This window comes from Pseudopipra pipra, chromosome 12 (genome assembly GCF_036250125.1).
Source record: "Pseudopipra pipra isolate bDixPip1 chromosome 12, bDixPip1.hap1, whole genome shotgun sequence".
NCBI lineage: Eukaryota > Metazoa > Chordata > Aves > Passeriformes > Pipridae > Pseudopipra > Pseudopipra pipra.
The window spans coordinates 2,729,686-2,752,615 of record NC_087560.1 but is presented as its reverse complement, the minus strand read 5'-3'; the positions used below and the strand labels follow the sequence as shown (position 1 = coordinate 2,752,615).

At 42.6% G+C, this 22,930-nt stretch overlaps 1 protein-coding gene across 3 annotated transcripts in view; it reads left to right on the top strand.

Annotated features, from left to right (window-relative positions):
* The window catches only part of TBC1D2B (TBC1 domain family member 2B), a 32,447-nt gene that overhangs the window by 595 nt on the left and 8,922 nt on the right, over positions 1–22,930 (top strand). Inside the window, exons 1-9 of one of the 3 annotated variants that reach the window (XM_064668395.1) lie at positions 4,511–5,186; positions 6,533–6,686; positions 11,384–11,549; positions 16,066–16,223; positions 17,228–17,457; positions 18,806–19,198; positions 20,020–20,130; positions 21,015–21,208; positions 21,691–22,185. In XM_064668395.1, the coding sequence (XP_064524465.1) occupies positions 5,160–5,186; positions 6,533–6,686; positions 11,384–11,549; positions 16,066–16,223; positions 17,228–17,457; positions 18,806–19,198; positions 20,020–20,130; positions 21,015–21,208; positions 21,691–22,185 (1,928 nt within the window). In that variant the 5' untranslated portion in view covers positions 4,511–5,159. Of the gene's footprint in view, positions 1–4,510; positions 5,187–6,532; positions 6,687–11,383; positions 11,550–16,065; positions 16,224–17,227; positions 17,458–18,805; positions 19,199–20,019; positions 20,131–21,014; positions 21,209–21,690; positions 22,186–22,930 lie in introns of those variants that run through there. The other 2 variants (XM_064668394.1, XM_064668393.1) reach the window with 2 other exon arrangements.

The window sequence follows — 22,930 nt, the reverse complement described above, 5'->3', positions numbered from 1 at the left end:
CTTCCAAACAGGGGAGCGGCACTGCCGGGCTGTCCCCGCTGTGTGCTGCGGGTCGGTCCGTGTGTCCCCTCCCCGGGTCGGTGGGTGTCCCCTCCCCGGGTCGGTGGGTGTCCCCTCCCCCGGGTCGGTGGGTGTCCGTGTGTCCCCTCCCCGGGTCGGTGGGTGTCCGTGTGTCCCCTCCCCGGGTCGGTGGGTGTCCGTGTGTCCCCTCCCCGGGTCGGTGGGTGTCCGTGTGTCCCCTCCCCGGGTCGGTGGGTGTCCGTGTGTCCCCTCCCCGGGTCGGTGTCCCCAGCGCCCCTGTGAGGGAGGACACGCCGCTGCCGAGCGCGGTGCGGGACGGGCTGAGGGGCTTCTGGGGAAACGAGTGGGTGGAAGGAAAAGATTTCCGAAGAAATCTGGTGGGTTGTGGTTTTGGAGGCAGAGAGGGAGGGGCCGGGTCTCAGTGTTGGGGTGTTTATTCTGCAAAGATGGTGCGTGGCACAAGTCTGTGTCTGGGTTGCATTGGGAGGAAGGAAGAGGAGGGAGAATTGTTTCCTGAGAGTAGCAGAGGCTCCTTATCTGTACAAGGACTCGGACCTTCGCAGGGCGAGAGGCGAATGTGGGAATTGTTTTACATATCTTTCCTCTATTGTCACGCGTAGGAAAAAAAAAACAACCGAGGAAACCATTTCCACTCAGTAAAGAAGAAATAAATCCTCCCGAGTATCTGTGATTTTTGTTGCTGTTGAGGCAGATGAGCCCCTCAAGGAACGTTCTTGTGCATTGAGTGTGACTTTTCATGTGAATTTTGTACTTTTTGAGCATAATCCATTAAATTATTAAACAGTGGCACTTGCTGTTGAATATTGGAAGATATCTCTTACACACTTCTTTAACAGTGGAGAGTTGAGCAGTGATAGCACGTGCTGAGATTGTGGGATGTGATTGTATCAAGCTCTTCAGCATTCTGTTCTGAGAAGTAGAAACGTCAAAATACAGAATCATCAAAATACTTTACTGAAGAATAAGCAGGTTATTTAACTAGAAAACTAATATGATAATAATTTTAACTTACTTGGTGAAGGAAAAGCAGTGCAATCACATGTGAAAGCTACTTTTGTATAGCCTTAACCAAAGACTTTATTGCTTTCTATAAATCTACTTTTGTAGCCTGAGTATCTGTGTTATGCCAGTTAAAGCTGCAGACTTGGTGTGAGCTTTGCTTTTTGGTAGCTGGAGAGTGTTTTGCTCGGTTGGTTTTTTTAACTAGCATTTAGTGATTTTTTGTGTGGAAATCTTCAGAAAGATATTTAATGCGTATTTTTTGTTGTGAGGGTCCTTTTTCAGTAGGAGGGCCTTTACTGAGGACCGTGGGATTTGTGATTAGGAGTGCAGTGGGATATAGTATCTGCCACCTGTGTAATAAATAACTAGTCTGTCAGGCAGACAGGAGGAGCCTTGGGTGTTTTCTGCAGTCATGAAGACACAAATCAAACCCAACACTGATGCAGAAGTGTCAGGAACAGGGGGTTTCCTTCTACATGTTTTTCTTGGCATCTTTTGGTCTGTGATGCTACTGCTCTGCCCATGTTTTTTGTATCAGGGGTTTTTTCTGTACTCTGTGAAAGAACCTGCATAGATTGGAGCTCTCCCCGGGTTTCCCTTATGGGGATTGAGAAGAGGTGCCAGTTAAGAAAGTCAAGTTCGTTTCTGTAATTAGCAGAAAAAGCTGATTTTGCTTTGTGTGCCTCTTGTGTTATGATGATTGCCCTAAAGTGGCTGAGTGATTGTCTGTAAAAATGCTCTTATAGGTGTTTGTGCACTAAGTCAGGAATTAATGAAGATCTTGAGGGATGTTGCAGGACCTACTGGGCTTCTGTGGCCATGTGATTCACCAAGGCTTTTGCAGCTGGAATTAATTTTCTTCTACCCAACATGGTAGTTCTTTAAGGCCTCCAAAAACATCCTTTGGCTAAATTAGGTAGATGTGGAATTAAGAATTCAAAATGTTAAAAAAAAAAAAAATCAACCCCAAACCTCCCCCACTCTGATCCAGCCCCTGTTAAAAACAAATGTGATTTAGCCTGTCAAGAAAACATTACACACAGAGCACGAGGAATAAGGTGAAGTCAAATGGATTCTTCACCCTGTCACTCACATGCTTTGTTTTCCTCAACTTGCTACGTGTTCAAAATTTCCACATCTTGTGATCTGGCCTTTCCCAGTCAGGATTGTGGACTCAGAAGAGCAGTAGGAAATTCCAGATTAAACTGATGGTGCTGTTGAGGAATGCATTATTTTTCATAATGCCTCAGTTTTTGGTTAATGTAATGATTTCGTCATCTGGATTGCTCAGTCTTCTGTCATTTAATGGGAGCTGAGGGTTGTATGATGTACTCAGTCTTTGTTTCTCAGTTAGATAACAATTTTGGGAGAAACATATTGCTGCCTTTACAGCAAATAGAGCAAATTCTTCATATTTTAGGACTGTAGATAACCAACCTGCCACTTGTGTGATTGTAGCTTTTCTCTGTGTTAAAGTACAGTAGAAGAACATAAGTGTGTGTAAAAAGCTTTTCTATTTAAAGATATATATAGCAAGTACCATTCCTTTAGGTGAAGAAGCTCAGAAAATTGTGTACTTTATGAATTATGGATAGATGATGTTTGAGGATATTTTATGGGAGGCATGCAAATCCTGATCCTGCAGATACTTGGTGTAACAGAATGCTGGTAATACAGTCAAGTGAACATTTGGCTGTGTGCACACAGTGAGGCCTCTCATGAAGGGGGGAAAATATATATGTATATATATATGTTTCTAAATATTTTTAAAGCAGTGTCTTGTAGACACACAAAGAAACACTGGCCAGCCATGCTGGACTGTGTCTGGACACTCAAGTGTGGGTGACCTCTCTGTGAACAGTGGTGAGCTGGGAGGGGAACAGAAATTTTTTGAAAGAAAAAAAATCTTTTCTGGGTTATTGGCCGAGTGTCAGCATTCCAGGCACTGCAGCTTTCAGAGCCCAGATCCTTGGAAGTATTGGACACCAGACTTGCTGAAAGGAGGATTACTTTGGAGCTTTTGCTCTAATTTGTCAGTGCTCTGGAAGGATGTGGGTAATGGTGGGGGGTTGAGCTTGGACAGCACTGCTGTGGGAACTAAGGCAGATGAGAGGGTGGCTCAGCTGTGAGGGTGATTTGTTGCCTGAGCTGATGCTTTTTCCTTCAAACTCTGCTGGTTAGTGGTTGCAATGCTTTAATTAAGAGTTGGGCTGCCCTCCAGACAAAGCCATCTGGCTCCAGGTTTGCTGTTTGAGTGTAGCAGAATTAGTAAATCTTAAGAAATGCAAACTTTCTGGTGATTAAAAAAAAGCTCAGGGGAGACTTTGCCTGTGTTCAGAGGAGGACTGTGGCAAGAATTCTCATGAGATTCCTCAAAATATCAGGTCTTGTTGCATTTCTTTGGACTCTTCATTAAAGTGTTTAATGTTGGCATACATGTTCCACTAGCGTGTCCAGGTAGAGGAAGCCAGAGGGGGGTTGTTTTTTCCAAATCATTCTTCTGCTTGTGTCATGTGTGCATCAGAAGGTGGCAGTTCTTGCATCATTCTTAGTGGGGGGATATAGGGAATGGTTTTAATTAATTAAATGATAATAATTTTCCATCATTGAAGTTGAAAACTGCATAGTACTGTGTGTCTCTTCACTTAAGTGTCTCTTGCTGCTACTGTTGCCTGTAGGTTTGCAGTAGTAATTCCTTTTTTTACACCAGTTTGGGTGGCATTCATGGTGGGTTTTTCTCTCCCAGAAGTGCCTCTGTTAAAATGTGGCTGGTGTGGCTCTGCAGTAAGAAAGCACCTTAGCAATAGTTTAGTCCCAATAAAGGATGTTTTGGTGAGATTTGATTGATGCTGCAGCTGGTTAAATGTCCTGGCTCTGGTGGTGGGCAGTAGCCAAATACTCAGAGAAGTCATGAGAAATGGGGCAAGCATGGGACTGTTCCTTTCTTGGACAGGTAAAGTGAATTAAAAAAAAAAATTTGCAAATTTGTTGTGTTTAGGAGTGGGGGAAGAGGGAGAGGTAACATGTTCCGTGTGTGTTGGGTTTTTTTTAAACTGTCCATTTCAAACAACAGCTTCAAAGATTAATTTTGTTTAAACAAAACTCATTTAAACAGAGATTTTCCAGGATAGTGTTTTAACTGTAAATAACTAAGATGCTTACATAAACTCAGCAAAAACCGTTGGAAGGGAGTGGAAAACTCTGGAAGAGAAGGCAGGCTGTGCGTGGGCAGGCAGGAAGGCAAGGTAACAGGCAGGTCAGGAGCAACTGGGAATTTAAAAGCAGCCAACAAGGAGCAGCTCCATTTAAATTAATTCCCGGTTCTCCAAAGGTGACTGGGGAGAGAATAACGGGGCAAGTGGTGAGAAAGGGTCATTAAGTTCAAGGAGTCGTGGGCAGAAGTTAATTGCAGGTTGCCTCGTTAGCTGTGTTGTGGTAGCAGAGAACTGCTGAGAGCTACATCCCGTGTCACTGGGAGCTCCTGGAGTTCTGCTGGTTTCTGCTGGAGCTCGGTAAAACACGGCTCTAGGAGGCCTGTGTGCGAGTCCATCTGAAGGAAATGTGAGCTCTCAGGTTGAGCAGAAGTGAAGGCTGGTTTAGCCACTGGCTAAAAGTGCAAAGGAAATCCTCGAGCACAAGGAATAGCGGGGGGATGTTGCTCTTTGCAGGACTGCAGCCTGGGGACTGAAAAAGCTGCTGTGGTCATTGCCACGCTGCCAGAGGTGGCTGTGGGACTGATGCTTCCCTGTGTCCAGCTCTGTGACACTTAGTGAGAAACCTTACAGACAGTTCTAAGCTATTCTTTTGCCAGGTCTTTTTTTTTTTATGGGGGAAATGTTTTTCTCTGGTTTCCCATGAGCAGGCAAGCAAGAATATATGAAACTAATTTCCACTTCAGATTAGAAGTGTCTCACATATCTTTCCTGTCAACTGAGAACAGTGAACCTGCAGTGTCCTTGTGTATGACTGGTCGATTTACTAATGTTTCCACGATTTATTTATCTTATATCTTACCCTGTTTATGATGTACTGAGAGGAGCTGGAGCAGCAGCTCCAGGAATAACTGTTTTCTGTTTAACGTCCTTGCACGGTGCTTTGGAGCCATTTGCTGTGGAATGTTGGGGACGTTAAAGCTCATACGGGTACAAAGAACCAAATGGTAAAACAAAAATGTGTGTCTCTGATTGCTGAACACTGAGATGGCAAATTGCTGAGCCAGAGAGAGCCCCTGGGGAAGCAACAGTTCTTGTTTGCTGTGCTGTTTGGGCTTTGTCTTGTAATTAGTACTGCCAGGGTCAAAATATGATGGCAAATGGGTCCTCAATTTGACCAGACCAAAAGCGTTCTATCTATAATGAAGATAGTTCTCTGCCATTGCTGTGCTTTACTGCATTTCTTTCATAAGGAAATGTGTGTTGTTTGTGGCTTTTCATTCTTTTGCGGCTGTGCCTTGCACAGGTGCCCTCTGTGAGAAATAGAACAGGAAGTTAAATTGTCTTTAAAGAGCAAACTTAGTCATTTGCCCAAGCAAGGAGGGTTTTTCACTGATAATGCCACCAAGCACTTGGGGAAAAGGTAGAAACAAGGCTGGCTAAAAGACAAGCACTATTTTTTCTTACAAACCAAGGGATTTAGAGGAGTGTCTCCTCACAAGTGTTAACCTTTTGCTCCTGAACAGCCCCTGTCACTGGGTCAGGTGCTTGTCCCAGACTGGCAGCTGAGGATGCATGTTGGGATAACAATAACCTTTCCATGGGAGCACCTGCAGTGTCAGCTGCCATCACTTGTCTCATGGTGTTATTTGTGTATTTTCATTTGACGTGTTTTGAAAAGACTTAGAGCTGTTATTCAAGGTGTGTTTGAATTCTTGCTCCCTTATTACCTGTTCACTTTGATCACTTTGGGCTTGTAGATTAAACATTCCTGTTGGGTTTTTTATTTGAAGTATGATTTTTCTATAGGAGCTGTTTTGCTCGTGGGATCATCAAGAAATACAATATGTTGATTTAGTAATTAAAGTAGGAGGCATTGAGATGCATGATTAGTTTGTTGGTTTCTGCTGGTGAGAAAGCAATTTAAAAGGAAATGGGAATCTTCTTGAGTGTGTATGGGATCTTTTTCCCCTGTGATATGGATCGTAGCTATGTGTTCAAACAGTGCTTTGTGTGTAACTAAAAGATGCTGCTGCGTTTCCTAATGTTTGAGTGTAGAACTGGAGAAGAAGAATGCATGTGACAGCTTCTAATAGAAAATGAAGTTGGCTTAAAAATCAGGGAGGGGTGTGTGTGGGTGTGGGTGTGTGTGTGTGCATGAGGTGCCTCTGGTACACTGGTGGTTATTTCTTGTAAATCCTGCTGATTCTGAGTGATGGTCCCTTGCTGCTCTGCTCGTTATCCGGGTTGGTTTTCCTGCTGCCCTTGGAATTGCTGTGTTCATGCAGCAGAGAACACGCAGTGATCTCACCACTGCTCTGGCTCTGTGTGTTCAGGCTGCCACTCGTCAGGACATGACCTACTGGCTGCAGGAGCTCCAGCAGAAGAGGTGGGAATATTGCAACAACCTGGACGCAGCCAAGAGGGACAGCCGGACCTCCCCCACCCCCAGTGACTTCTCCAAAGGTCTCGTTGCCAAAGACAACCCTGGTACGTTGGAAACTGGAGTCAAACCAGAAGGATGTCTCTCCTCAGTGTCAGCTCAGCAGTACAAGGCTGTGCTGAGAACAGCCTTGGAAGGTTTTGGGTTTTTTTTTTTGCACCTTGTTTCTATATAAACTTTGTTTACGATGCTATAATTATTTAACATAAATGTAATTTTATATGTGATTTCGTAGCTCTTAAAAAATCTGTTGATTTCTTGTAAAACATATTTTTAGAAATGAAGTAAAATGGAGTAGTGTTATGACTGGGTTTCATTAAGTACAGCTTAGATTAGGCAAGTTGTCTTTCAGTGGTTGCAGTATCTTAGTGTAGTAAATATCCTGAGGTGTAAACTCCAGGTTTTAATGACAAAAAGTATTTTTTGGGTTCTGAATGACCATACTTTGTTCCCTAAAAAGTACGGTATGGTGGATCTGTCTGACTCTGATAAAAATGTCTTGCCTTTTAAAACTGGAAAACTGTTCACCCTGATACTACACAAGTGAAATTCAGTCTCTGTAATATGTTTAGGCAAGGAAAATGTAATTCCAGTGTCAGTTATAAAAATGTATTGGTGTATTATACAAAGCTATTCTGTATTTTTTACTACATTGCTCAGGCACTTGTGAATTGTTTTATTTCTGAGCCCCTACAGAAATGGATTGCTTGCTGGTTTCTGTTCTCCATAAATAAGCCTGAGTAAAATCCTGTTCTGTGCCAAGTTAGGCATTAGTAAAACTCTCTTGGGTCAGACATATTTCATCACCAGATTACATATTTGGTTCATCTCAATTTGCTCATGTTAAGTGTTGTTTTCCCCAGCCTTCTGCCCTCCCCCAGGTCAGACCCAGGCTGCAGGATTGTCCTCTGACCCGGTTTGTGCTTCCCCTGTGCCCGTGGCTGTGTGCTCAGCTGGGCTGTGCTGAGCTGTGTCCCTGGGGGCTCAGCCTGGCTCTGAGCCCCTGCAGTGAGTCCCTGCTGGGAGCAGGGCCCAGCTCCTCCCGTGGGCAGTGCCCGTGGGCTGGCAGGGAACAGCTGCTTCTCCACGGTGGCTTTTGGCCTGTGTAGTTTCCAGGAGCGGTTCACTGTAGGGACAGGTGAGTGCCAGGATTATCCTGGGAAAATTGTTGGGAATGCCAGGTGGGATGGCTTGAGAACACCTTTGTGGCCACACACAGCCTGGTTGGCAGCTTGTCACACTGGTTGGTGCTGGTGGTGGGAAGGGGAGCAGCCTTTTGCTCTCCCAGCCCTTTGCCTTTCTGCCTGCAGGCTCCCTTTTTGTGTCCCACTGTCTGACCCTGTGCCGAGCTGGGGGAGCTCAAATGTTAGCCAGAAAGGAAGACTTCTTTGTCATTTCTGCCAGATTAAGGAGTGGAATATGTTTCCTGTGCAATCAGGTGATTGCCAGAGCTGGTGGAAAGGAGGGAACAAGGCACAGTGGAAAACACAGGGAGGCAGAGCAGAGGAGTAGCAGCCCTGCCCTCTTGGCAGTGGATTGTTGGATCAGATCAACTGGAATATGTAACTTGGCCACAAATCCATTTGTTCTTGTTTGTGCTGCTTCCCTCAGAGCTTGGGTACAACGTGGAATAAACCTGCTGTCACTGCACTGTGTGGAGGTGCTGCTCCCTCACTCCAGTTTGGCAGCAGATCCAGTAATTTAGTCACTGATCTGGTATTTTCCTTTCCTCTAAATTGTTAGGGAGTTTCTGGATGAGCAAGCTGAATGTCTTTGTGTGATTTTTTTTTTTATTATTATTATTATCTGAATTTGTTTTTAATTTAAATTATTATTGTTTTTAAATCTAGTACAAGGAATGTCAAGGTAAGATAGAGGAGCTCAACAGGCCCATCCCTTTCAGGGACAGCCTGCAGTTAAACTGCATTATGTGTCATTTGGAACTGCATCTTGAGTATCTCATTTTTTAGGACAGATCACAGTGATGGCTTTACCGTCAGCTGAAGTGTTTAAGTAAGAATTCCTTCTGGGGGAAAAGCAAGTATCCTGAGTGATTGATGATTGTTTCTTCTTTTTAATCAAGTGCTCCAAAAGTTTCCTGTAGAATTAGGGGATTCTCTAAGGCTCTGGTTTGGTGTTGATGACTAAGATGTGCTTTATACTGGAGCATAGAAATTGGTTTGTTTTGCTGGTGCCTTAGTGCAGATGCTCTCACTAATGTTTTAAAAGGGGAAGTGGTCTGTCTTCAGTCCAAAACCAGAACTGCTTACTGGAACCTTGCCTGTTTTGTCCTCTCCTTGGCCTGTCCCTTCCCAGTTTAGAAATCTGGGCTAACTGGAACATACATAAAGCCAAGGTGCTGCTTTGTGGATCAACCTTGAAAGGTTTTTAAGAACATTCAATGTAGTGAAAATCACTTTATTTGTCAGAGTGGGATGTGGGAAAGTTCGTGTTGCAAAAATTAGACTGTAGGATTTGTCATGGAACTGCCTTGCTACCATGGAAGTCAAATTATTTATTCCTTATGGGAAATGGAATTATTATTTTTTCTCTTGGAATTGATTGAATGTTAATGTAGGTTTTATAATTTCAGTTCTTGGTGATGTTATTCCTCACCTCTTAATTTGCACTAATAAAAAATGCAATGTCATGCATTTATAAGATTGTTGCGTTTTGAGAGAAGTTTAAAACCAAGATTTTATTTATTTTTTTACGTGATGATTGCATTCACAAGCACATGAATCAGTTGTGCTCACCTGCTGTGCAGTCCCTCCCTCTGACCAAACCACTGGCAGGGGATCAAGCACAAGGAGCAGCCTCAGGTCCAGCCACACCTGGCAGGTCTGGGAGAGGAAATGCACGTGTTAGGAACTCAGCTCTTGAGCAGTTCCTTTACCTGGGCCATCCCAAAAGGGATTTGGCAGTTTTGGTGAATGGTGCAGGTAGAAGATAAAACAAGCTGTGAGTATGAAGGCAGAATGTCAGTATTCCAGCCTGGCTTTGGGTATCCATGAGTTTTTGTGCTTTGTTTGTGGTTTGAGGGCTTGTTTGTTGGTTTCCTTTTGGGATGGTGTTTGAGTTGGTTTTTTTGGTGTGTGTTTTTTTTTTTTTTTGTTGGTTGGTTGGTTGGTTTGGGGTTTAGTTTTTTTTTTTTAGTTTTGGTTTTGTTTTGTTTTCATTAAAACCTATCGTCTTTGCCCTTTATTAGACAGTGAATGTGACCAAAAGCTGGTTTTAGCTAACCTATCTTAGCTGAACTGTGCTCAGCTCAAACAGCCACAGTCCCAAAGAACTTGGAATTCTGCTTGGCTGATAAGGCCCTGAAGCTCCTGTTCATAACAAATCAAGGCAGTGTAACTTGTACTTCTGTTTGAAACACCACACGATGCACTTCTGTGGCAGATACCACTTCTCAAGGGTTTGAGAGATTTCTGGTGTCAGTTATCTTTTATACTTTGTATTCTTTATTACAGAATGTTCTTTCTACTTCTAACCTTTGATAGGGCTAAATAAAAGTAACCCTCTGCTGAGCAACTGGAGGGGACAGTTTGCTTAAAGCTGGGCTTGCTGCTTGTGCCAAGTAATGGTGAGAGCAGTGATAAAAGAGGGCATCATGATTTCCTAGGGTTTTATTAAAATCAGAGCCCATCCCAGTGTGTTACTTTGTAATGCTGAACAAATCTGAGAGTGTTGTCAGAAAATCCTTAATCCTTCAGTACTTTGTGAATTATATCAAGAATCTGAAAATTACATTTGAGCTTGTTTAACTTGCCTGTTCAGAGGCTTTGTGTAGGGCCACAAACTGCTTTGTGCTTCTCTATATGGTGTTGCTATTCATGGTATTTTCCATATTCCCAATTTTTCATTCCCTCTATCTGCTGGAGGGAGATAGCAAGTTATCCAGGATAATGGAATTGCTGAGGTAACAGCCACTGCAGGCTCTGCAGTCCGTGTTTGACAGTGTGCTGTGCTGGAGACCTGCCTGGCTCTGTTGGACCAGCCTGGATCCTCTGGAATTCCACAGCTGTGGCTCAGGGCTCGTGCCAGCCCTGGGCTGGTTCCTGTGGGGCCGTTTGGGGCAGTGTGAGCAGCTGAGGAGGAGCTGCCTCAGCTTAACCAGGGCTGGGAAATCCATGCTGATCCAGGAGGCCCTGGGTGTGCCTGCAGTGCCTGTGCCAGTGCTCTTGGCTCTGGGAATGCCCAGGCTGGATTGGCTCAGAGCTGGCTCGAGGCCATAAAGCTCCTTGACTTGCAGCAGTGTCACTTGTAGGGTGAAGAACCTCTAGGGCAAAGCACAGCCTGAAAGATGTCAGTGTTTTGTGGCACTGTTGCTGACTCATCAGAGCTAAGCCTGAGCTTGTTTTACCAGGGGGTTTTGCAGGTTAATGTAATGAATTCCCCTTAATTTTTATAGCTTTATAGCTGCTTAAGCTGGATGAATCAATATTGACTCATTGAGATTGTAAATCACTGATGAAATAATGCCTCCTGAGCATCACACGAGTCCTGTTATCAAAAGTAGGTGGCTGTGGTGAGAGCTCACTGAGGAAAACAGTTTGCTGTTTTTAAGGTTCATTTAAACAGAATGCTTTATTAAGTTATGTTGCAATCTAAAATAAAACTCGATCTATCCTGCTAGCAGGCTTAGCAGTATATGATTTAACATAGCCACTGTTCTTTTACTTATTGAAGGTTTTGCCTATTTTTCATTTTCTCTATTTTTTTTTTTTTTTTTTTAATACAGATTTGAGTATCCTAAGTCAAAATGCTTCAGCAGAGAGAGCTAGAAATATTCTAGCTGTGGAGACTTCTCCTACAGACCTGGTGGGGGAACAAGCAGCTTCCCAGCCTGCACCAGTCCAAGCAAGTGCCATCAACTTCTCACTTAAACAATGGAGCACTGAACTCAAGTAAGTTGGGAACGTGGGAGAAGGAGTTATCAGGAGCGTGGTAGTTGCTGGCTGAGACTGTTCCCTACTGAAAGATGTCTGTGTGTGGTGGGTGGAGCTGCTTAGAAGGACAGGGGTGGTGGGGTGGATCAGTACAGTGGGATCTCTTCAAGTAAACTCTTTATTTTACCTCCTGTTTGAAGGGTGTGAGTGAGAACATTGTCATGTGGCATCACTGATACCTGAAAGGGAGACTGGAGTCTTGGAAAGCACTTCTGGGGATGGCTTTGCCCTCTGAACCCAAGCAGGGAGCTGGGAGTTGTATCCTCAGCTCCTGCTGCTTTTCCCAGGTGCAGCATTGTAGCAGGTGTAGTGTTCAGTGCACTGGAACTGTTTTTATTGATCAAAATCAAAGCAGGATAAATCCTTACTCTTCATCTGCTTCTTAAAATAAATGAAAGCACGTGGCACAGATTTGAAGTCGCTTTAATTTGAATTCCTGAGCAAAACTGTGGCAGACCCTTTCTGAACAACATCAAACCCACATATATTATCCCCTCACTCATAATGAGAGAACTCTTCAGTAATAATTGCTTTAAGGAAAGCAGTTCTGCCAGCTTTCAGCCCTCCTGTTACAGTTTCTTTCTAACTGATTTTACACTTTGCTTTTCCCACACATATTTTCCACTTGTACTTAAAGGCTGTTGCTGTGCTGGAGCAGAGCAGGTCACAGAGCAGAGCTGCAGCTCTGGTTAACTCGACCACATCCCTCCTGAGCTGGAAAATGCTGCTCATTTTCAGCAGCAGTGCTGAGTTAAACAGATGCCTTTTAAAGCTTTCTTGTTTAGCGCAGAGATCTGAGAGGTCACAAAGTGGTGTTGGTTTTGGCTCTTTTTCTGGCTCCTTTTCTGTTGTTGCTTTTGGCTCTTTTTTTGGCTCTTTTTCTCTACTGTGTAGACTGTAATTGAAGTTCGAGAAAAGCTGGCTTATGGCTGGATTGAGAGAGATGTCAGTCCTGTTACTACATGTCGTGTTTTAACTGATAATGTTGTGTGGTTGCTTGGGTTTGTGTGGCCACTTTGCTTTGGTAGAACTTAAACTTGATCATTGTAAAAGGAAAAATACATGGAACAGTTTCTGTTTGGCGAATTCCTGTATACTTGAAACGAGGTTTTTTTGCTTTTTAAATTTTTTTCTTGATTTTTTGGAGTGTTGTTGGGGGTTTTTTGCGCTGTTGGTTTTTTTTCCTGAGTTGCAGATGCTGTGCTTTGGGGAAGCCCAGCAGTGCCAGGGTGAGCTGCTGGGTGCTGCCTGGTTGGTGTGTCAGTGTTTCTGAGCAGGAAGGCAATGGTGGAGCTGAGGGTGGAGGGAAATACTTCTGGTGGCAGTGGCCCAGCAGGCCCTGTAGCACAATATTCAAGAGTTGGCCTTCTCTGTATAGCTCTGATCCTCATGGCTTGAAGTCCTTGCAGGTCTTGGGAATGAACACGTGGTTCTCTTCCAACTTGGAATATTCTGTGAATCTATGTAAAAATCTATGATTCTATGTAAGAAAACTTCCCACTGCAGCTCTTTGAGGCTGAATGCCATCAGCCAGCAGGTCATGAGCACTTAAACTCCTGTATCTAGCAAGATAAATTTGTTTTGAAACTTGAATCTGTAGCAGTTTTCACGAGAAAGATTATTTCTTTTTTAGCTTAGGTTTGGTCAGGGACTGGTGAATTTTCCTTCTACAGGCTATCCTCAGGTGCTCCAGAGAGAGGGGAGGGGAAGTATAATCCTAATTTTGATTGATTTTGCATAAATAGTGATCATTTTTACATGCTTCGAAGTGAATGATGCCCAATCAGTCATCCAAACTCTTCAGTAATGGCACAGGGGTCCTACAACCTTTCCTATTGCACAGCCTTGGTTTGTGCTCAAACCAGTCTGAACAGAATTCCTGGGGGAAAAGTACATTTAGTCTTGTATTTTAACATGTGTGGCCTCCTTTGTCACGTCTTGATTGACAAGTGGTGAACAGCACTCTGTGAGTGTGTGTCACAAGGAGGGGCACTTAATGGTATTGGGCCTTTCTGCAGAACCAGGACTAGATGGTTGATATTTTCACAGCAGTGAAAGCTAATGATGAACCTTGGAAAATTAAAATTACATACTAGTGTATAAAAGCTATAACTGTAAAAGCTGGTGGCAAAAAAAACCCCACTGAAATGTTAGAATTTATTTTAGTAAACATCTCTAAGCAGCAGGACTGTCGTAGATGATGGCCTTCCTCCCTTCTCCAGCAATTCTGCACCACTTAGGGCAGCAGTGCAGCCTGGTGGCCTTGGGAATATGTGTGCACTCTCCAGTGTCTTACTGGATTGGGATGGGACTAGTTATAGCTCCAATGGATGGATCCCAGTGTTTCTAGAACTGTGTTGCTGGGAGCATGTCTTTGTCTTATTTTTGCTAATTTGTATTAAGACATGTAGATGTTTTAGAGCCTTCTCCTTCCTCCTGAGCACGTTTATGGTGTGTCTGACAGAGAAGCTGTTGCTGTAATAGCTGTGTTTGCATCCCAGGGCAGCAGTGGGGAAGGAGTAATGGGGAAAAAAGTGAAGAATATGTCTTGAAGTTAAGCTATGTGTATATTTGCAGTAACTGAAGTTGAACCATGCTTTTCTGCTTTTCAGAATGTATTTTCAAGTACTAGTTGACATATACAGACATTTGGGCCTGAGTTTTTGTAATCTTCATGCCCTCAGCTACTTATATCTCATATATGCAGAATATAGACTTGGAAACATACTGAATTATAGTAACCTCAAGTTATATAACCATAAAATATGACTTAACCCCCAAACATTTAAAAATAGAGAATCATTAGATCATATGATCAACTGTTGGGTAGTTTGATTGTACAGGTCATAGTGTGCTTAGGAAAATAAGTATTGTTTTAAAGTTTAACTATCTGATCTTTTAATCTTATTTTAATGTAATAGAAAGCACTGAAGCAGTGCCACTTCAGTGCTCTGAACAAACCTATGCAAAAGCTTTACAAAACAGAGCATCAGCTATGATTTTTCATGGGCTTAACAGCAGTTTTTTAAGCAGCTTTTCCAGAAGTCACTTGACTACTTGTTCTTTGTGGTTTGTTCAAGCTTTAGAAGGTGGTGTTCAGACAGGCTTTAAATCCTGGAGTTGACCAAGTGCAGAGCAGGGGGCTGTGGAGGTGCCTGGGAAGAGTCAGCCCCTGTTCCCAGAACAGATGGAGAGGTGCCAGGTGACACCTGTTGAGTTTGAGTGCCCTGGGAAATGTGTCAGTCACTGCCCAATTTGATCTGTTTAATTTCCCTGGAAGGTCTGAAAAACAAAATAAGGCTCCTTGCCCCCTACAGAAACTGTGATTCTTTCTGGGAGAAAATTAAAGTGTAGCATAAGTTGATCTTTGACGAGTTTGTAGATTGCTGGAATGGTTTTATTAATAACCTTTAGGGTTATTTTTAAGTTGTACTTAAATATTTCTTGGTTCATCAGATTATGAAAATCTTGCACTGCATAATAATTAGCTTAGAGCTCATGTTGATCAGGTGTTAAATCTCATGTGAAGCTGAAAGACTGGCTTGGATCATCACATCATCTTGAGAGTGTAATGTGGGTTACCTTCTGCTTGAGACTTGAAAAGGAAGAAGAGAGAATGTGGCTCAGTGAGTGAGAGCATCTTTGGGGGCTTGCACAGACTGCAGAGAAAATGCCGAGATAGCAAATACATTTCCAGTTTTATACCTGAGATATTAAACTGATTCCTATGGGTCGATGTAGAATCTCCTTGTCTGGCTGAACAAAGGCTTTACAATACTGAGCTGTGCTAATACTCGTGGACATAAGAGTGGACATTTCTGATTGCATGGTGGTTGTGGAGGAAGCTGGGTAAGGTAACCTCATCCTGCTGGGAAATGTATGTTCTTCCATGGAATTATCTGGCTGGAATTCAGAGGACGCCTCCGAAATGTTCTTGCAGATAATTGGCCATGTTCCACCTTAGGAAAGGAAAACTGCTCAGGAGTCTGTCATCAGTGACTCAGCCACAGCAGGTCTCTTGGGCGATCCCAAGTTTTGCATTAACCCAGGATATGGAACTATAACATCCATGTTTTGCCTGCATGCTGTTCAGTTTAGTGCCTGGCAGTTCCCCTAAAATTCTAAGCTACAATAACTGATCAATAAAGAGATGCTGCTTGTAAATCCTAACTTTTTGTACTTCACCACTGCCAAAACAGAGGGAGATGCAAAATACCATAGTGGTCTCCTAGAAATTAATATCCCATTAAAGCAGAATAATTCTTCTGTTCTTGAAACCCATTGATGGCAGGTGCTGTTTGGTAGGACATCCTTTGTTTTCTTTGAGCTTTTATTTGGTACTGGTTTGGTCTGTGGTTTAGCTTATTTTTACTTTGCACTGTTTGAACTGTAGTGCTTGCCTTGCAAAGCCCTTTACAGAATGAATGGAAAATGCAGAAATTGTGGTCACCTTTTCCCGCTGCCTTTTCCACAGGAATTCCATGTCCTCGCTAAGAAAAGGAAACAACGAAAACCGCAGGAGCATATTTTACACCACCGAGGAGTGGGAACTGCTGGATCCAACCCCCAAAGACTTGGAGGACTCCATGGCTCTGGAAGAGAAGAGGAAGCACCTGGCAGAAGGAAGTAAAGGTAGAAGTGGGAGGAAGGAAGGGGAGCATTTGCCTTCTTTAATGTAATGTACTGTGTTGTGTCTGTCTCTAGGAAATAGTGGAAGCTTATCTTTTCTTCACAAACCACATCCAGAGCTCTGTAAATCATTTTTTAAAAAACTAATTCCTTATGATGTGTTTGGAATCTTCTGCCATTCAAATACAACAGAATGAGGACAAAGCCTTGTTATCCACTGTTCTGGTTTCCTGAGTGTGTTACTGGCTTTAGTTCTGTCACTTGACTTGCAAAGTTAGGAGATGAAGGGAAATGCTGAGACTTTAATTACTCAGTTGAGTGTCACTCCCTGAAGCAGAACTGCCTTTATACTCTAAATAAGTATGTAGGTGTTATATTGTCTTGCTTCTGAAATGGGGAAAAAGTAGGGGATGCACATGCAGTGGCAGCTCATCTGTGAATTGTAACTGGGTCTCAAATATGACCAGTGTCTGCAATAACCTCATGAAGATGTTTTTACAGCTCCTTAGGAGCACTTCAGCTGGAATCCAAACGATTTGATCTGTTAGAAAACATCCTTCTCCCTGAGTACTCCTGTGGTGATGTAAACAGGGGTGAATTGTTACCCCAGTGCCTCTTCCAGGAGCAGGGGGCTGTGATACCAGGGTTGGGTTTGCTCTGACCACTTTGGAACTGTTAATTATTTGAAGCAAAGGTTACTTTGCCATAGTTAGGGGTACCTTTTATTTTGTGTAATAAATTAGTACTTGGGGAGTAAGACACGAAGAGAATTTTACAATTCATGAGCCAAGTCTTTTGTCTGGGAGGGGAGGAGCCTTTGAGCTCTATACTTTTCCCACCAAAGGAAGCAGCTTGGAAAATGAGGCATGTTTAACTCTATTGTACTGGGCAGTTTAGAAGCTGCTCAGAGTCTGATGTTAATGAGTATATTTTTTTTAAGGAAATCTGAATGCTCTGAAATGCCTTTTTACTAAGTGAACCGAACTAGAAGAAATTGTTTTATGCAGGACTGACTAGTTCAGCTTTTCCATTTGAGTTTGGCCGCATTCCACACAAAGCAAGGCGCCCCTTGCTGAAGGACATGATGGGATCGAGCAAGAGCCGCACCGGCAGCGACTCCTCCCCAACAGAGTGGTGCTCTGGCAATGGCAACAAACTGGTCTCTGAGCTGCAGCTCAAGTATCAAAGCCAGCAGGAAGAGCTGGAGAAGCTGAAGAAAGACCTTTTGAGCCAAAAGGTAATTAAGCCCTTCAGGCAAAGTGCCCAAAGCAGATGGATCTGGCAGGTGACTGTGAGTTTAACCTTTCTGGCCATCGAACTGCAGGAGCTGGTTGGTTGGTGTAAAACGATGGTGCTGAACAAACCTTGGTACATAAAGTGTCTTGAGACAAGGAGGACCATTTTTACATCTGTTGAAGATGAGATCACTGAACAAAACCTTTGTACAGTGTTCATTAACTTGGTTTATGTGTCTTCCTTATTCTCTGAAGTTATTTTGTTCAGTGTCTGCCAGAATCCTGGCAGGTAGACGCAGCTTCTTTTTCCATTAGTACTTATAATTTCTGAGAAACTCATCCTTCCAGGTCCTCTTTGTTTGTTTTTTGATTCTCTCAATGCTAGAGAGAGGTTGGGGAATGGGCCTGACTTCTCTCTACCCTAACTGCATCATCAGGAGTGGTTTTGTAAAGCATAGGCCTAACCATAATCATCTATAAAACATGCATATAGTACTGCACTCATAGTGTTCATGGTTGTATGCCTCATAACTCCAATTTATTCAACACCTTGCTTTATCTAAAAGAATTTCTACTCCTTTTAAGAAGAATAATTTTTTAGGTCTTATATGGAGCTGCTATTTGTATTTTCTGTTGTGTGGGAGGATCGAAGAGAATCCAAAGAAGGAACGTGAGCCCCATGTTTATAATCATTTGAGGAGTTATCTTTCCCAGGAGTGCATTTGAGCTCCTGAGCCAGCTTCTGAGAAATCTCACTGGTCTGAGTGCAACACCGTGTTCACAGTTGCTTCTGTTTTAATAAGAAGACAAATTAAAATGGTGTGGCAAGATGTTCTAAAAAGCCCTCTTCAGACTTCCTTTTTGGCAAAGCAGCATGTATTGTTTCCTGCTCTTATTTTCTCTCTCTGTTAGAGAAGAGCTGTTAGTTCCTTTGCCTTTTCCATTCTGGAATGTTCACCTGTTTACCTTTGGGGCTTAAGCCCTCTCCCTGTTCATCTCCCTGCAACAGGGCTGCTTGCAGGCAAGGATATTTTCAGCTTCCAGGTAACTGCTGGGCCACAGCTGTCCACTACTTTTCCTTAACCTGTTGGAGCCTTTCTAGGCAGGGTCCTTAGCTCAAAGACATTTAAACCCTCCGTGTAGGCCAGTCATTGTAAGGTGTTAATCTGCTAGAAATCATGTCATGTCAGTGTTTCCCTTTTTCCTTAAAACTCAGCCCGAGGTCTCTTAAAAGCTGATTATTCAGATTAAAAACCCATTCCAGAGCTTTCTTTTGCTTGATGTTAACTTTATAAGTTATAAACCTTAGAAACTTAAAACTTCATGACCTTTTTTTTCTTTAATTCTCAGGAACTTGTTCGACTCCTGCAGCAAACAGTCCGGTCCTCCCAGTATGATAAATACTTTGCCAGCCGCCTCTGTGAGGGGGTTCCCAAAGACAAACTGGAGCTGTTGCACCAAAAAGACGACCAGATTTTGGGTCTCAACAATCAGCTTGAAAAGTTAAACCTGGAAAAAGACAGTCTCCAGCAGGAAGTGAAGAACCTGAAATGCAAAGTTGGAGAACTCAATGAGCAGCTGGGTATGTTGATGGAAACTATTCAAGCTAAAGATGAAGTGATCATGAAACTCTCCCGGCAGCTCAGTGAATGTGAGGACAGTTCATCCTCTCCGAGTGGAGCAGTAAATTCTCCCACGGCCACCAGTGCTAATAAGGACCTGCAGGAACTGGACAGACTGAAAGTAAGAGCAATGTCTGTGTCTCAATGCATAGGGGACTCTGTGCTCCCTGTGGGGGTACTTTGAGGCTGCTGTGCTGCTTGAGGTCACTGCAGCAGCTCCCCAGGACACTTCTCAGCTGAGGCTTTCTCTGCTTGGCACCCCCTCTTTGAAAGTCTCTGACAATCTCACTGAACTCCTCTCCTTTGGGCTGCTCTGTGTGCCTGTAGTGCAGGGTCCTGGGCTTCCAGGGAATTAATCCTTGCTGGGGAGGAGCAGTGATGTGAGAAATAATCAAAGGAGCAGGAAGAAGCGAGTGTAAGAGAAAAATATCAGCATGGGGGGAAACAAAGAGAAAGCTTGCTTTTTTAAAGATTTTCAGTATCAAAACCAAGGCAACAAAGCATGTGGAATGGCAAAGGGAAGCTCTGGGGAGACAAAAAGGGAGGAATTTAAGAACCTGTTTTACTAATGCTCCTACAGATCTTATTAATGCCTTTTTTTTGAACCTCAGTGAATGTGTCACAAGTTCTTAATGGAGTTACTGAAGTTATCCACTTTGCTCTAAACATGCTTTTTTTTGCCTTTGGATAAATGTTGTATTCCAAATTGATTAACACTCCAAGGAATTTGGAATACAAGTAAGTAACTTAAAATATGCATAAACATTCATCATACCTTTCCTATATGAGACCCTGGTAAGTTTTAAACCTGATAAATGCTATTAGTAGCTGCTGTTTCCATGTTCTGAGGTGTGCTTTCTCTGGCAGGCATTTGCTGTTTGTAAAATATTTCTTATTAAAAATCTAGTTTACCTTTTTTTTTTTTTTTTTTTTAATCAACAGGACAATCTTCAGGGTTATAAGACCCAGAATAAATTTTTAAATAAGGAGATTTTGGAACTTTCTGCTCTACGAAGAAGCGCAGAAGCAAGAGAGAGAGAATGGCAGGCAAAGGTCAGACTAACACAGCATGGTCTCATTTTGGAAATGTCTAAAAGGTTTTCAAAATTTTAGCTGTAAATCTACCCAGGAAAATGGAACAAGTTAAAAATCCCCCTTAACTCAGTCCTTACAGACCAATCTTTCTGGATGGATTCTTGCAAGAAGTAATTTGCTTTAAATTTAAATTTGCTGGTGAAAGTTTTTTTGTAACTGATGAACACAGGCATATATATTTCTCTGAAAACATTATTTCCTCAGAATTCAGGGTGTGATGATTTCTTTGAAGTATGACAGGATGTGTAGAGCTTTCTTCTGAGCACGAAGGGCGACTGTGATACGGTGAATGTAATTTTGGGAGTGTGTTCTTGTACAGATGAACTTGAATGTAGAGGTGTTGCAGGTAAACAATGAATATTTCCATTGCCTGGGGTTGGGAGAATAAACACACACGTAGAGATGGTAGGCTTTGCCTCTGGTTTTTTGGAAGCCAGGTTGAAATGCTGTGTTTCTGGCATGGAGGTGTGTGTTTACAGCTCATGTCTTTAAAACTCATGTCTTTAAAATGCCCTTTGAGTTGTTCTTGTTCCAACATGCATAGGCTGAAGCTGTTACTTGAAAAGCACAAAATGGTTGAGTTGTATTTCATGCAGTGTAGTGATAATTTAAGCTGGCTCACATTTTCCATATGCAAAAGTACATCTGGTGGAAGACATCAGATCTGCTTTGCTGCCTTATGTTTGCTGGTGCTACACAAATGGGAAAGTCAAGCTGACTGTTCCTGACTTACGGGTCTCTGAGCAACATAAACCAACAGAATCACATTGAACCAGATTTTAAAAGAAGTGTAGCACAAAGTAGGTGTCTGAAGACTTTACATAATATATTGTTTTCTGCAGTACACCAGCTTGGAAGCCAAACTCTGCCAGATTGAAAGTAAATACTTGATCTTGCTTCAAGAAATGAAAACTCCAGTTTGTTCTGAGGAGCAGAGTCCTGCTCGTGAGGTCATCACACAGTTACTGGAAGATGCCTTGAAAGCAGAAACCAGTGAACAACCAGAACAGGCCTTTTTCAAACCACACCTGGTCAGGTAATTTGGTCCTGTTAAAATAAATGTCTGTGTGCCTTGGTCAGTGAAGGGGCTGCAGTCCCAGCAGGGAAAGTCTCTGGTGTTGGGAGTGCAACTGCCAGAGTGTCCTAAATGGTCAGACTGGGAAGTTCCCTTAACACATTTATTGGTTTATTGAGATAGTATAAAACTTAGACTCAAATGTTGCCATACAGCTGCTGAAGGTGAGTTACTGAAGAGTTGGGTTCATTTGAACTTGACCCTGTTCTTAAAGTGCTTCATTTGTATGGTAATATATACTGGAATATGGCCCCAAGTCTTTTATATTTGGAATTGTGAAAGTAATTACTAAATAAAAGATATATTTCAGAAAAATGGGTAATAATGGTTAAAACTTGAGAACTATGGAGAGTGGCTTTGGACTAACTCTGATGGGAACGTGGGAGTTTCAGGCCTGCTGAACACATGTAAAACCTTTTTATTTTCTTTTTTTCCCACTGCAGTGAATATGATATATATGGGTTTCAGACAGTCCCAGAGGATGATGAGGAGGAGAAACTAGTAGCAAAATCCCGAGCTTTGGACCTGAGGTCACTTTCCCTCAGTGAAAATCGAGAGATCTCAGCTGGGGTAAAATGGGAAAACTACCTTGCCAGCACCATGAACAGGGAGATGATGCGCTCCGTGGAGCTGAAGAACCTCATCCGCTCCGGAATTCCACACGAACACCGCTCCAAGATCTGGAAGTGGTGTGTCAATCTCCACGTTAAAAAATTCAAGGACAGCACAGTACCTGGGTACTTCCAAACCTTGCTTCAAAATGCTTTGGAGAAACAAAATCCTGCATCCAAACAGATCGAGTTGGATCTCTTGAGGACTTTGCCCAACAACAAACATTATTCCTCCCCGACATCCGAAGGGATCCAGAAGCTGCGGAATGTGCTGCTGGCATTTTCCTGGAGAAATCCTGATATAGGATATTGCCAGGGGCTCAACAGGTGAGATATTGCTAATCCTGAGTGATGAGCCTTTCAAATCACAAATGTAGCAACGCGCTGTGGAACAGAGGTTTGCCTTGTGGGCTGTATGCTCATCATTTACAGGGTTTTAAGAAACAAATAACGAGCACGTTTTTTAAAACAATTAAAAAACCCAGATGACCTGGATAGTGAATTCTGTAAAATCAGCTTGGCAAAAAACATGGAATTGAAATTAACTCATGTAAGAAATGGGATACTGGAATGTAGTTTTACATTGACTTTGTGTCACTCGTAGGGGATTGAGTTGCTTTTGTGTGCAAGAATTTGTTAGTTTTTTTCTTAAAACGAGCAGAAATAAATGCTTGAAAGCTTTTTTTATATTGTTAAGGCCACAAATTTCAGCATTTCACCCTGATGTCTTCAATCAGAATAGCAGAATTCTCTGTGTTGAGAGAGCTAAAATCAGCAGCACCAACACTTGAAGAAATTCTTAAAACAAGTTCAACCTTTAAAATATTTTAGAACTTTTTATTTTCATTAAAAGATTATGGTGTTATTTATGTTTATCTTAAGGGAGATAAAGCAAATGTGCTAGAAAGGATTTTTCTAATCTTAAAACAACTTTGTGTGTAATTCAAGAGCCATCTGTTCTTTCTTCTCTTCAATAAGAAAAGACAAAAGTCTGGGAATCAAGTATTATATTTAGGACTTGGAAGCTTCTTATTATTTTGTCTTAGTTCCTGGGAGAATGGCTTCTAGAAAA